Source organism: Topomyia yanbarensis, chromosome 2 (assembly GCF_030247195.1).
Source record: "Topomyia yanbarensis strain Yona2022 chromosome 2, ASM3024719v1, whole genome shotgun sequence".
Lineage (NCBI taxonomy): Eukaryota > Metazoa > Arthropoda > Insecta > Diptera > Culicidae > Topomyia > Topomyia yanbarensis.
In genome coordinates this window covers 366,390,514-366,406,506 of record NC_080671.1, presented here as the reverse complement: position 1 = coordinate 366,406,506, position 15,993 = coordinate 366,390,514, and the positions used below count along the sequence as shown (strand labels likewise).

Sequence of the window (15,993 nt, the reverse complement as noted above, 5' to 3'; positions counted from 1 at the left end):
CGATCTGTCACTGGCACGTCAGCAAACGAAAACGGAGGTAAACTCGAGAACATTTTAAATTTGTCCATTCCGATTTTGGGCAATCCACCGATACCGCCAGAAAAATCACCAGCAGACGTAGGTCGATTGAAATGTACGTTTATCGCAGTCTCAAACTCTCATATTTGCCGCTTCTATGCGCGGTAGCAATTCTCCGCTTTCAAGCGCGGTAGCAAAACGCCGCTGTCGTGTGCGGAAACAAATCGCCGCTCTCATGCGCGGTAGCAAATCGCCGCTTTCGTGCGCGGTAGCAAATTGCCGCTCTCATGCGCGGTAGCAGGTGCAGATTCGCCACTCTATTGCACGGTAGCAATATTTAGCTCTTCCACTCCTTTTCACCGCAGGGAAATAAACGATTATTTTGAAGCACAAAACTTCAACTATAACTACCAAATAACACTCACCTAAGTCTATGGTACATCAACAATGCAAACTCGTCCTTTGATAGCTGTTAAACACCTATCCTCGTCGCCAATTTGTGATATTGTAGCTTGTAAATAAAACACGCGTGTGTGCCCAACTCGGCAATCTGACCATCAATCATTTATTTTCCCACAGATATCGTACAGATAGTGCGCTTCACCAAAGACTCGGTACAGCCTTACCACATTTGGCATATCTATAGAGAATAACCGATTCAGATTGATTTCGTTAACAAAATGAGAGATCCAATCGCGCCCAAAAGTGGATCTGATTCCCCAGACATAACGTACAAATTCAACCTGCGCATCGCGGTTCCAACGGATACATTTACCGGGATACGCCCTAGGCAATTAATGCGATGTTCGGTTTAGCTCGAAAACTATCTGTCCGTTCTTAGTAACGAGTATTTAGGTTTAATGGTCCGCAGTGTGGATTCTGAAATTTTACCACAGGGAGCTCCAGTGTCCAGTTCCATTTGTAGCGCATGACCGTCGATTTTTACATCGACCATATTCTTTCCCGGGGATTTTATATCGTGTACTTGACTCAACGATTGGACTACGTCGATAACGGGTTGTAATTTGTAATTTTATTTCCTCTGAGTCCACTTGATCAGCCGATGACTCCTGGACCGGCAACCTTCTTGATCTGCACACTTTCGAAATATGCCTTTTGATATTACAATTGTGACAACGAACATCAAGGAAACGGCACTGACTTCGTAGATGTTGTCTACCGCAACCTTAGCAGGTTTCGTCGGTATATTGCTTGTTCGTTCGCTAATATTCACCCTGGGGACTTTTCGGATGACTGAATGTTGGTTTTTTCTGGTTCGAAAATTTTCGTATCCGAGCTTATGGGTTTCTTCGGGCATCGTGGATGCCGCCCCCATGTTAATTTCCCGTGCTGTGTTGCGTGTCGCTTCAAGGGTGTATGCGATTTCATAGGCCCTTTTGAAGGTTTCTGGCATCTTTGCTATGATCTTGTCAACCATATCGCGAGCTTCCAGACCATGCAGGAGTTGTTCTATCATATTCGGTCTAGAAAGTCTTCATATTCACAATCTGCAGCACCTTGCCTTAAACGAAGGTCAAACTGTGCGACGGTCTCGCTCTTCTGTTGAACGATCTGCCTAAATTTAATGTTTTCAACGTATTTGTTCTTCTTCCGATCGAAGTAATTGATCAGTGTAGTCTGCATCTCGTCAAAGTCCACTGCAGCTGAATCTTGAGGACTTATCAGAAACCTCAAAGCCCTGTTTAATTCCGCTCCCATGAGAACTCTTGCGTAATTTGCATACTGGGGCTGAGGTATCTGGCTCAGTTGCAGTGCCCACTTAAACCGACTAAAATAATCGGCAACGGATGATCCTTCGGATGGACGGTACTCAGACATGGAAAAAGCGGGGATTTTGGGCGATGGTTGAGCAGCGCCCCCGGTCGCATTTTGGACTCCGGCGTTAACTTGTCGAATGGCACTTCCAATGGATGACTTAAGTGCCTCCGCGATAATCGCTGATAGAGATTCTAGCAGTTCGGCGTTGTCCTCCGGCATTTTGTTTTTCTGCTAGACGCGTTCCATATGAACCAAACTTCGATTTCCAACCGCGCGAGGGAAATCAGACGATCGCACTTCTGACACCAAATTTGTCGTGTATGTGGGAGTTTCTAAGTCAATCGAAACGACGCGATTCAAATTTCGACCGAAACATTTATTATACACAGAAAAAAATCCAAACGTTAATTCTATTTGCTTCAAACCGCTTAAAATTCATATGAAGAAGAAATGCAATTTGTTATCACGCGCACACATACCTTCTATCTGTCAACTTTATAAACTATGTATGCACACACATAAGTTATATGTGCATATTGTTATAGAATGGGGTTTTATATGCCTAATAGTTATGAAATGGTCGGTGTTAAGTCAGACCGGACTAAGTCGCAAAGCATCAAAAAATGAGATAATTATAGCAATGGATACAGAATTTCGTCAGCTACATTCGACTCTTGCCAGATTTGAAATATGTAACAATAAACAAGAATTACGGCAAAAACTAATTTCCAATCATAATGTAAAGGATGCTGCGATTCAAACTTTAATCTCGTTTTTCTCGAAATCAATATTTTGTCAAATGTGAATGTAAGATTAATATTTCTTGTAAATAAACACATTAGGTTTATGTGCCCGCAAATAGTGTCTAAATGCCTCCGGTAATTGCAAAAATCTATGTGTAAAATCAATAGGCATAACGTTTACTTTTTTTTGAGTGCACGCAAAATCAAGAAATTGCTTCCGCCTCTAACGTCGACTATTTCAAACATGGCGAAGAACTACCAATTTATTTTGTACGTATTCATACGTGCAAAATGCACTGAACCAAAAAGCAGCATGTAAAAAAGGAAATACTCAACATACTGCATACTCGGTTCCACTGTCGTCGACAACGATGACAACAGCAGTAGCAAGTAGAGTTGTCTTACGTACTTGACTAACGGAGGCGAAACTAGCAGGCTCGACAACGCTCTCTGACACAGATGGTAGCTCATTGATGTGTAGGTGGTGCGCCGATGTGTTTTTCGTTATGCACGATATAATACTCATAAAAATCCGTGGGTCCGGACTTCCAGAACCCTCTCCCTAAATCCACCCCAGCCATACGTAACTGTTTTGGTTTCATGTGGGAAGAGATCAATTTTCTACACGTTCTAAATCGATTCTATTCTTTTCGTTCCTAACCTAAACGCAATATGTCATCACGTATTTGAGTAACAAAAGACAGTGTTTCAAAGAGCCTTCATTTATTTTCTTTTTTTAAATCTTCTTGAACATATTCTTTTAAAAAATCGATTCGATAGGTACCTAATTAAGATGTCTATACTTTTTCACTATTCTCATCAGAATTTATGCTAAAAACGTCTCATATCGTTACCAACTTATGTCTCGTGGCCAACTAAAATTTGCAACAAAATCTTTGCAACACACTAATATTAAACTCGAACCATCTGCTCCGAGGATCGTAATACATATACTAGAACAAAAACAAAAAATGAACCGCGCCTTAAACATACAACAGTCACACAGACACTACCAAAATAAACCCGTTGACATAAATAGCTAGTAAAAGTATTGTTGTTTTTAAAACATACACCAACAAGTTGTTCAAATTTTCCTAATCGCAACAACGACTGCTGCCCCTTACCTATACTGCGCGTTCCGCATCGACTTCGGCGGCATACAATGATTGCAGAAAGTAAAAGTTCGACCTGCACGTAAGCATTCGGACAAGGGAAAGCAAACGAAATTTTACAAGTGTTGTACATTGCAAAACCGCACCTGGACTGGCCGCCAGTCAATTGCGACCGAGTTCGCTTAGATCTGCATTCATACGTCAAAAACTTTTACCTTTCACAATTTATATATCACAGAAAAATGTATTTACAGGTTTCCGCTAGAGATTAAAAAATTATTTTGTTTTTTTTTTATAATATAATTTGATAGAAATATTTCCTCTCCGATGCCAATCAATGGTTGGTTCTATTTACGTTTTTGTTTATTATATGCATATTATAACCTAATTCCTAAGATTCGCGTTTCTAACAGCTAAGCGATGGATGAACGATGGGTTGATGGCCGAATATTGTGGTTGCTTGGATAAACTTCATATACGGATAACGCTTCGGGTCTTAACTTTACAACAACAGCTCTGTCTGTCTCACATTGTGAGAATGGTTCTTTGCGAGTTACTCTCTTTTTATATGCACATCAATAGCCCATCGAGTATTTTGTCTCCTCAGTATTCCCCGGCACCGGATTAAATAGTTTATGCTATACGGTTGGGTTGTTTATTGACTCGGCACTAGCAGTTTGCCAGAGTTACCGAAAGTATCAAACTATTCGAATTAATCAATTGGAAGGTTGCTCTTGATCGTTGGTTCCTATCGTAGATCGTAGAAAAATGGCCTGTTTTCATTAGTAAGTGGTTTTCTGGTTTTTCAATTATTCCACCTGACTAGAGTTTGGCAGTTTGACAATTCAAGCATGTTTATAAAGTTGTTGCATTTCAATAAGATCTCACCAGGAGGTTGTTTTTCGAATCAATAATTACGTTAACAGCGGGTTCCAGATTGTGGAACCCACGGATTGAAATCTAGATTTACGCTAATGTTGACGTAGTAATACAAATTGATTAAAGTCACCGTCAGCGTAGATTTGTCACTCTCTGGCACGATTTATGCAGAGCAATTTCTAATGAGTGGGCCAGGTAAAATACGAAGGGGTTTTTGAATTGAAAAAACTTCTATAATATATGTTTGAGTTGCTAAGCATTGTATTGAACAGAAATGGTTGTTGGAAGTAATGCAATTTTCAATGTAAAATAAATCGCACTCAAAAGAATGACCATTAGAACGAATTTTTTGGGGTTGTCAAGTAATATATGTAATATGTAAAATAATACCAGCACAAACATTGACTTTTTCGTAACGCTGCTAAATCCAATTGTAGTGGGCTCCATAAATCCTATAACGCAGAACGAGTTCGTTATGATTTATGATTTGTGGACCCAATTATTATTCCATTGTGCTACGTTCCAAAAAAACCAATTTTTGCGCCAAATCAATGTGATAAGTACTGAGTACTCCCGCTAATCTAATTTTCCAAACTAGTGACACTAGCAGCTACTGTGCTCTCCTGCACAAATACAGTCATATAAAAGTCTAGTTCGCTTGAGACCTGGGCCTACAAAATGACTATCCCAGCTCCCTGATCGAACCGCGGCTATTGTCTCTAGCAAAAAGCTATACGCTCCCCGAACAATCGAACCAACAGCGACTCCAAAACGACTATTCGCTTAACTACGATTTTGCTGGTAAAAATTAAATTCCCTGCATCGTCAAAAACTTCGGTGTACTGCGTTCGTAAAATATCTACGTACCACTAGTTGTTTCTCGTCATATTTGTACATTGTCTACGGGTTCCAAACTGCGTTTTTCTATCGCAACGCGCGTTAATTATCTAAACTATCGTCCCTAAACTGTGCAAAGTTTTCCTCTTTTTTTGGTATTCCATCGATATTTGGTTGGAATTCAGTCTTTTCATCTAGATCTTGTCAGTTTTGCGGTGAAGGTGGTTGGCGATATGGTCAAATGAATCCAGTGGTCATCCAGTTGAGTGCCTGCTCGGAAACGTACTTTCGAGATGTGAAAAATCTTTGCTGATCTAAGCTTGGTGCAGAAAAATATTACGTGTTAAGTTAGAGCTGAAATTGTTCATTCTATTTTTTTTATATACAAACTGTTTCGCTTTGCTAATTAGAAAGATTAAACATTTGAAAAATTAGTAACTATCAGGAGGATATACTGCTCAACGTTAGTTTTAAATTATCTTCGCAGTTTGCTAGATTTGTTTGTATTGTTTTTCCGACCATCTACGTTTGTTCTCATTTGTGGCTTTGAAGGCAGGTTCAGTTTGTTCATCTTTTTAATTTTGTAACGATTAACTACAGTTTTTGTAATATTTTCCCTTCTCGGTTCTTCTCAAAAAGTGTTGCATTTGTAACCATTTTTTAATTCGTTCTAACTAAGGCCTTACTCGAAGAATGAAGGGAATCTCTTGTAAGCACCACCAAATACCGTTGATGATAGCGTTCGATTTATTCTAGTTTGGCATCACACTGACTGTTTTCAAGCGATGCGATTTCGTGCCCAGAAGCCAGGCTTAGTAAAGCGAAAAATCTGCGCATAAATAACGGTAAGCCATTGTAGCTGGAAACTGCTCTGTCTCTGGAGTTCAATTCGCTGCTCCTACCGTCGCAGTGTCCTGACTTCAACGGCCTACTGCAACTGTTTCAGTCCACCACCAGTACCGTATCACACCCAAATCTGTTCCCTGCGTTTCCTGTCGCACTGGCGCCGTCTAACCCTGTGCTAGCACCAGTCCTCGTCGTCCGAGTCCGAGTGGCGGGACGAGTGAAGGCCACCGCCCCCCTTCGGTTTGTAGCCGTTCAGTATCGGAGATGGAAGAACGCGGCCGCCGGTTCGACCCATCGCTAGCGCCTGCTCGTACGAGAGGGGTACGTGGTGTTCCATGCTGAAAGAGAAATGGGATGGCGATTAGTGTGGATATCAATACAATTTGCTTTAATACCATGCACCAACAACAAGTTCAGTGTATTTTCACCGATTAGCTGTTTGTATTGATCGCTCCTGTTATTTTGTTATTATTTGACGTGATTTGTGCCGTTTGATCGTCGTTTATCGCTTCAGTCGGATCAACGTTTTTGTTTTTGTCCTGGATATTGTGAAGTTTAAAGTGTTTCCTGTTTGTTTTTATTTCGTGAAAAATCCAGTGAATATTCTAGATTGTTTAAATCACCGGACCTGTGTGTAATTATACGGAAAAATAAAACAACCCGCAGAATAAGTTCTTTTAACTTAAATTTAGGTAGTTTTGAGTTTTGCGTCGCTTTCGCACTTATTAGTGTTGTCAAAAACAAAGAGAGAGATTCGAATCAGTCGAGGCCTTCCATGGAATAAGGTACTTTTGAGTTTTTTGAGGTATACTCAAAATTAGGTAAATTCAACTTAAATTTAGGCAAGGTTGAGTATAAAAAACCTGTCAATGAGCTGTAGTTTTTGCCGTGGTTAAAGGGAAACTACCTTCAACACGGTTTACCTGATTTTAACGTATTCCACTATACCCCGAGATTGAGTCAAAAGAGCTCAACTTTCGGTAGTTTTTCGTATCCGTGTACCCACAAAAAATTCACGCGCTCACTTCGCCACCTGCACGCTGGTAGCGGAAAGACTTTCCCACTTTACAACTTGGCGCACAGTGAGACGAAAACGATAAGCCAGACCTAGGGCGGGTAGAAAATCGGCACGCATTATGGCAAGTTCATGCGATCACCTTCGCAAAAAAAACGCTCTGCTTTCTACCGAACCTGATCCGTCCACCAACAACGTCGAGGTTTGCTACCAGAATATTGGTGGTTTAAATTCATCAACGGACAGCTAAATGCTCGCGACTATAGACACTCATAGCAATAGACCAGCGGAGGTACTTTTATCGAGCCAAATAAACTGTCAAAATCCGGAGCCAAACGAACATCACGTCATACAATGCCAACAAGCAGAACAAGTATTGCGATTTTTTTTAAATGTATTTTGTTATTCACAGTAGGCTTCACCTTTCATGTCCGTATTAGTATTTTACAATGTTATTTAGAAAGATATTTATTGTGTTCTATCTAATTGCATAAACAGGTTTTTTCTTATGCTCTTTTTCATCAACTTTGTGTTTTGGAAGAAACTGGAATTTTTTTGCCTTTTATTATTTCTTGGTGCTTAATATCAAACGTATGACTTCTCTTTTCATTGATTTATTGAATCCCTTGAAAAATTATTTTGATAAAAACAGATGATCGAATACAGTCGAACACGTTCGAGCTTGCACATTTTGGGATGATGCCAGTTTCACATGCTTGTTCCGTCAACGCTCAACGAACGCGGAAGGTTTCTGTTTTTCATGATCCTGTACTGCCAGAGCATGGAAAACGAATCAGCTGAAAAAGAACGAACACTCTTCATTCGTTCTTCGCTTCACGAACATACCACCTATTGAACCATTCACCACTGAGCTGCGGAGTTGACGGCTTTAGTTCATCACCACGGAGGCTGGTGAACCATTACTGTTCTATAGTGTAGGTATATGAGCATAGCGTAATAGTAACCGTTGCTCATTCTCTCTCCCATTCGAAGAGATATCAACCGCTGTGCACCATTCGTTCTTCATAGCAAGCTGTACATAGGCACGCAGATTCTATTTGCTTGCTGGGTGTGAATGTAGCTGCGAACTATGATGCCGCCCAGCTGCCCCGGAGAACAGCGCTCATAACGAGAACGTGTTTGTTGTCTTTTATTATTTTTATTCGAGGTAGGTACATGTTCTGTGCGCTTTTCATATGCCCTATTTTTTAGTTTTGTCTTCTACCTATTGAATCTGTCGAATTGTGAAACAGGGTTTGGGGAACATGGGGAGACTTGACCAACAATTATTAATAACGCGTTCCATTTGGTTCTTATTTTTTTAATATTTTTATATTTGTTTCGGTCCTATCAGCTAATTTCAAAAGTTTGGAGCGAAAAATCCTTTCCTCATAGGAAATATTCCGTAATTCATGAATTTGCGTTAAGGGCTGACTTGACCAAGATTTTATGGGGAGACCTGACCAAGTGCCAATAAGCCGAAGAAAGATTCAAAATTTTTGATATTTACTATTCTTTGGTATCTACTGTGAATGTCAATAACGTCACATAAAATCCCACCTCAAATACCAATATAAATCTTTATAGTATAGTCAACAAAGTTATCAGTTATATGGCTGATTTTCTGACACGTGAATCTGCAATGCAATAAGTACAGTTAATTTCAAAAAAGAAATGCATTAAAAAAATCAAAGCTCATGAAATACAATCGTTTTATATTTTTAACTAGTACTAAGGACCTCAATAATATAGGAAAAATTATAACAGCATGTTTTATGCCATTGTATTTTGTTCTGATATTTCAAAATTCTCTTGGTCAAGTCTCCTCGCGGTGGGGAGACTTGACCAGAAAAAACGATCACAGAAAAACTTTTATAACTTTTGAAAAAGTAACTTATCAATTCTGAAAAAAACAATAATACGCATAATACTTTTGCATTATTACATTTCAACGAGTTTTGGAAGATTGATCACGTTTTCAGATATTTACGTAGGTTCAATTGGTCATGTCTCTCTATGTTCCTCTACTCACATTTAAAATTTGGGGAACATTGAATAGTGAATGGTTTTATTCGAATATGTTTGATATTCATAAAATTTGAGGGAGGTTCATGCTTCCTGTTCATTCAATTATTAAACCAAAAACAATTTGTCTTGTGGAATACAATATATTTTAAAATATTCAGGAGCCAGTCGTTCAAGTTCAACTCAGGGGGGCTTTTTAGTATTGCATAGAACTAGAAAAAAATCGTAAAAAAATACGTGTTCTGCTCCTAACATATACATAAATTTAATTTTAATTTCACATGACGTTGATTTCGTAATTCATGTTTGATTTAAATGTCGATGAATGCAATTTGTTAAATTGTATCAAGTTTTTATTAACCAGTTGACAAATTTTGAATGATATTTTTGGTTGCCAGGTTGCAAAAAAACTCGGCTAACTTAGAATAAAGGCATTGAAGTCAACTGTCAAGATTCATTTGGAGGATATTCCGAATAAAACTTTATTTGCCAAGCTCGGAATAATTGCAGCGACCTAATCTGTCCAGATCATTAAAGCATTAAAGCGGGATACTAATTTCTTCCCAAAGATTGAAAGGCATGTGTAATTTTACTATTCCTGCTCAACTTTAGACGAAGTTCGAAGTAATTTTCTGATTATTAAATATTCCACAATATGCCGTACATTTTAAACACTCCGTTAGTAGGTATCCAATTTAATCAGAAGTCATAAATCTTGCTCATCCAATGTGTGGTTAATATTATATTTGTTAACATTTAACCAGTCTGCACAACATTTAGGAAAAGAATGCAGTACATCATATTTGAACCATATATTGTCCTTGTCAAAGGCGATAACTTATAACAAAGCTAATAACCACTTCGTTTTAGTTCACGACTATAAAATTCCAAATATTCGTAAGCTAAAGATACAATGTTAGAAAGAACTGAACCTATATGTTTTGGGCTGAGTCATCTGAGGAACCAACATCCAAAAAACAGATAAAATGCATATCGATGTTTGAATATCCACAATTTCCCTAAATTTATAAAGCATCGTGAACGCAAGTTCAAATTTTTTCCCCTCAAACCTCAACAGAATCAAATTAGCGGTACCTATTGCCTAATGTCCGCTCCACAAGCCATATGTTCTTAACTGACGTAGCGAAATACGCTGAAAACCGCTAATATGGCCAGTCGAATTTTATATTCAGATTCAGCATTTCACAATGAATCTGAATGATTCAACAGCTATTATGTTCGTGAACCAATTCCGTCAAATAACCAACCAAGCAACAAGGGACCACTATTCAAGAGAGAAGAACATACTGTTATACTCTCTCTCAATGATACTCACAACTGTTCATCATTATAGTGATACGTGCATATTAGGGTTCGTCGCGGTGCGGATGTGGGCGGTAAATGGATTGTCCGCACAGCAACCGCAAAAAAATAAGAAAACCGCACCGCTTACCGCAACCGCATTGCATTTACCGCACCGCACCGCGCGGTAATGCGGTAAATGCGGTAAAAATCATGTATTTTAAAAATTTTGCTAAAAATTATTTATTTATTTTGTATAGCCATTTATAGTAAAATGTTATTCTTATTTACACGAAAATTATCTTTGACGGACTCCTCAGAATGTAACATTTATGAAAATATTCAACTTTGCAAGTTTTACTAAGAGGGGTAAGGGTTTTGGCGTAGGAAAAAAAAACACTTTTTCTCGATTTTTTTAAACTTTGTGTGAAGCGAACTGATCAAAACTTTTGTACATTATAGTGTATCATTTCAATAACATGCTGTAATTTTTCCTTGCAAAAATATCGACAAACGACTCGGTGACGAAGCTTTTTGTAGAACGTCTTTGGAAAAACATGATTTGCGGTGTTACCTGCCATTCAAAAACTATTTAGCCGATTTCTTTCAAACTTTGTATACAGATTCCATGTAAAAATACCTAACCCCTATGTTAGTTTCGAGATAAATTTTCAATTAAGGCAAAAACTGTCCAAACTATGCAAAACTTGGCATCTGGGCTAACATTGACACTTGTCACAATATGAAGGAAGTTCTTGAGGGAGACTTTGAGAAACACAAAAAATCGTAATGCCCTACACAAGCCCTTCGCCCTTCGAAAGCTTTACTTTCAAAAAGTTACAAAATACTCCTAACTGAAAAATATTATTTGTTAATTTGGTAGAAAATATTCCCAGTTGGACGAACAATTCAGGCACGCGAAAAAAATTCCTCCAAATTCGTTCGGTTTGATGATGACAATTACATTCTTGGAATGTTTTTAAGTCGTAGTATCATTAGGTCATCTCTAAGTTCTCCAAATTAATCAAAATTCACAGGTGAGAAAATGTCTTCGAAACGATTCATAATTCCACGATTGCCACGAGGAATCAGGAGAAATGATTCATTTTGTAATTGGATTTGACAGTAAAATTTAATTGTTTTTCAATGATTGGATTTTGCGTTTTATGTATTTGAAAAGGTTCGTTTGTAATTTTTTTCTTTGAACTATAAAACAAATAGTTTTCAAAATATGTCAAAAAATGGTGCCAAATTATAGTGGACACAGCTTATAGATTTTATTTCTTAGTAACAGTATGTTTTATCATATTTGAATGACCAAAGTGTAAAAAATCAAGTAGCGATAGGTCGAATACAGATTATATTCGGATTTATTTTCAAATCATTGCACAGTGGTTTTTTTTGCTAAAAACACGCGATTAATTTTTTACACAAAAACGGTCAAGTTTAGATCAATAATGTCTTCTGAAAGTTTTATCAGTATTTCAAGACCTTTCTTCTGGTTTAGTACATTGAGTCATTAATCTCCCTAAAAGTGAGATATTTTTCTTATTTTTTTAAATGTATAGATAATGAGATCATATGTTCTGCAATGTTGTAGAGCTACTTTTTTCGAACAACTTTGCTTAAGAGTCCAAAATTGTATATTCAATACTTGTGAAGTTATAGTGCCTTGTTTGTGGATGACCCCTTAAAATCATTTTTTTAATATAACTTTTTTGGTATCATACCTATGAATTTAGAATGTTCTACAAAGTTATTTGCGTCAATGCCACCCGCAACTCTTTAGAAAAACGTTTTGTTCTAGCTCTTCTATCTTCGAAGTTATTTAGCAATTTTTGAAAAAAAAATTGTGCTATTTCTAATAGCAATAACTTCTGAACGGGCAAAAACGGGCAACCAGCTATAGTTATAAACATTAGTACAACAAATGAACTACAAAATCCAATTTATTTCATTTGTCTACTGTTGTCTCCGGTGCTGTTATGGACGGTTTAGGAAGTGCTTTCTGCTGCTTAGTATGCATTTTTCATTAAGTGGAATTGTTCATCTGTTCCTCGCTGGATTCTCTTTTTACGTATGCGTGTGCAGGAAAGAAATTGAGAGAGAGAAGAGAGAGAGAGAGAGAGAGAGAGAGAGAGAGAGAGAGAGAGAGAGAGAGAGAGAACAAGAGAGAGAGAGAGCGAGAAAGAAAGAGAGAGAGAAAAAGAGAGATTGGAGAGAACCGCTAAGCGCATAACTTCTACGAAATCGCCTTTAAGAAAATCAGTGTTACACAGCTCCGAGATGTAACAATCCTTGATTGTTACTAAGGGTAACGCTCAAAACTAGAAGATTTCCGAATTTCGACGCGGTTACGTGTGCGGGAGAGTGTCTGTACACGTTTTTTCGTACATTCAATGATACGAAACGTTTTAAGCGATACTAATTTAAAGGGATTTTCATCAAAATGTGTACAATTGGAATGCACGATTTATATACTTAGTATTCTTGTTTATTGAAAAGTACACTCGTTATACTATTTAGGTTCCCTTGATAAACGTGATTTGTTTTCCCTTTGGGTTTCCGCGACAGAAAGTATGAAAATTGGTTCTGTAGCTCAACAAGTCTTTCAATATTATAACGTTGACGAACATAATATGCCCGATGTTGCCGCTGGAATAATGCAAATAGTCAAGAAGTCTTGTATTTATTTCAAAAGACTGTGAATCAAGCATAATATCACAGTAACTAATGTTTTTAGTATGAATGCTGAGTATTTCAACTCCTCGTTCAGTGTGCCGGAACATATTATGACCCATGTTCAGTCTGCGTATGTTGACGATGACACTAGCAGCGATGATATGTTTAAATAAACTGTAATAAATGTATTTAACTTAAATGTGGTTTTTATTTTTCTATAAGAAATATAAAAAATGCATAAAATATTTCATTCTGGGGACTTATAATAAAACTTTGGGTGCTCATAACTCAAGTACCCAAAATTTTCTTAAAGGCGATTTTTGCGCGATTTCGTAGAAGTTATGCGCTTAGCGGTCCTCTCCAATCTCTCTTTTTCTCTCTTTCATTCTCTCTTTCTTTCTCTCTCTCTCTCTTGTTCTCTCTCTCTCTTGTTCTCTCTCTCTCTCTCTCTCTCTCTCTCTCTCTCTCTCTCTCTTCTCTTTCTCTCTCTCTCTCTCTCAATTTCTTTCCTGCACACGCATACGTAAAAAGAGAATCCAGCGAGGAACAGATGAACAATTCCACTTAATGAAAAATGCATACTAAGCAGCGGAAAGCACTTCCTAAACCGCCCATAACAGAACCGGAGACAACAGTAGACAAATGAAATAAATTGGATTTTGTAGTTCATTTGTTGTACTAATGTTTATAACTATAGCTGGTTGCCCGTTTTTGCCCGTTCAAAAGTTATTGCCATTGGAAATAGCACTATTTTTTCAAAAAATGCTAAATAACTTCGAAGATAGAAGAGCTAGAACAAAACGTTCTTATAAAGAGTTGCGGGTGATGTTGACGCAAATAACTTTGTTGAACATTCTAAATTCATAGGTATGATACCAAAAAAGTTATATTGAAAAAATGATTTTAAGGGGTCATCCACAAACAAGGCACTATAACTTGACAAGTATTGAATATACAATTTTGGACTCTTAAGCAAAGTTGTTCGCAAAAAGTAGCTCTACAACATTGCAGAACATATGATCTCATTATCTATTCATTTTAAAAAAATAAGAAAAATATCTCACTTTTAGGGAGATTAATGACTCAATGTACTAAACCAGAAGAAAGGTCTTGAAATACTGATAAAACTTTCAGAAGACATTATTGATCTAAACTTGACCGTTTTTGTGTAAATAATTAATCGCGTGTTTTTGGCAAAAAAAATCACTGTGCATTGTCAAGTCTATGGATATTAGAGCAATTAAGTGTTTATCATGTTTCTCTATTGTAGGGTAATAAATAAAACTGGAACGTTCTGACAGAGAGATGTTCCTAATAATGACATTGTTAAGCAATCGTTCAGAAAATAAATCTAGTTGCGTCCTTCTCAAATGGTAAAAGTCATAGTTTTAATTCACTTTTTAATGCAGACTGCAGACTTTATCAATTTTTTTTTAAGTGCGGTTGCGGTAATACCGCGCGGTAAAAGCTCATTTCCCGCACCGCATCCGCGCGAAAAAGTGTCTCACCGCACCGCAGTTTTTGCGGTGCGGGTGCGGTAAATACCACGCGGTTGCGGTAATTACCGCAACCGCGACGAACCCTAGTGCTTATGCAAGTATGTGTGAATATATTCGTTCCTGTTTCTGTTTCCTCGTGCTGTTACTTCGGTATCCATAGTGGCAATTTATTCGGTTGGGGTGAAGGCAAGCGTTTTACTGACCTGTATTGTGGTTCGTTCGGATTAAATTTGAATGAATGGTGAAAGCTCTGTGTACTGCCTATTAGGACATAGAAGTCCTGTATGGATTTTTGTCTAAGGTGAGTTGTCTGTTGGTTTGTATTTTTATGCGTTTTTGCCGTTTTTTAATCGCGGCCCGGAGGTCTGAGTCTCTTATTCCCTTCGACTCAGTTCGTCGAGTTAGGCAAATATCTGTGCGTATGTGCGTGTGTGAGTGCGTGTGTATGTATGTATGTGTCCAAAAATAAGCACATCGGTTACTTAGGAATGGCTGACTTAGTCTCAAATGATAGGTAAAACGTCCCCATAAACTGCTATTGAATTTCATTTAATTCTGACTTCCGGTTCCGGAGTTACAGGTTGAAGAGTGGAGTCACGTATGAAATTCCCATATAAATATGACAGGACATCTAACGATCCTCAAAAAATTCAATATACATCCTATTTCACATTCAATAATAGACTGGATGCAGACGAAGGCAAACCATGAAATTCCCTATAATGTGACTGTAGCAAGCAGACATGTGTGGGAAACAGGTGGGCCAAATCTCCGTTCAGGCTCTATTGTTTTCTTTACGGATGGTTCAAAAATGAGTAGCAGTACAGGAGCCGGGGTGTTTGGACCCGGGGTAAGAACAACTATCCCGATGGGACACTACCCAACTGTATTTCAGGCGGAGATTCAAGCAATTCTTGAGTGTGTGCATATCTGTCTCAAGAGGAAATATAGATTTGCAACGATCTGTATCTTTTCAGACAGCTTAGCAGCTCTTAATGCTTTAAAAGCCTCAACTTGTCAGTCGAAGTTAGTATGGGAATGCATTACTTTACTTAAGCAACTGGCAAGGAATAATGAAGTAAACTTGCTTTGGGTGCCGGGTCACAGTGGAATTCAAGGAAACGAATCAGCTGATAGTTTGGCAAGACAAGGTTCCGCGACCGAGTTTATAGGCCCAGAACCTTTCTGCGGAGTCTCAACCTGTACTTTAAATATGGAACTTAGGAAATGGGAAATGTCTATGGTAGAATCGAACT

The 15,993-nt window shown here is 38.0% G+C and overlaps 1 protein-coding gene across 17 annotated transcripts in view; it reads right to left on the bottom strand.

The window, feature by feature from the left end:
- Positions 1-3,246: 3,246 nt before the first annotated feature.
- LOC131684446 (voltage-dependent calcium channel type A subunit alpha-1) overlaps positions 3,247-15,993 on the bottom strand; it is a 481,660-nt gene continuing 468,913 nt past the window's right edge. For all 17 annotated transcript variants that reach the window (XM_058967322.1, XM_058967325.1, XM_058967327.1 and 14 more), the window contains one exon: positions 3,247-6,552. In XM_058967322.1, the coding sequence (XP_058823305.1) occupies positions 6,390-6,552 (163 nt within the window). In that variant the 3' untranslated portion in view covers positions 3,247-6,389. The remainder of the gene's footprint in view (positions 6,553-15,993) is intronic.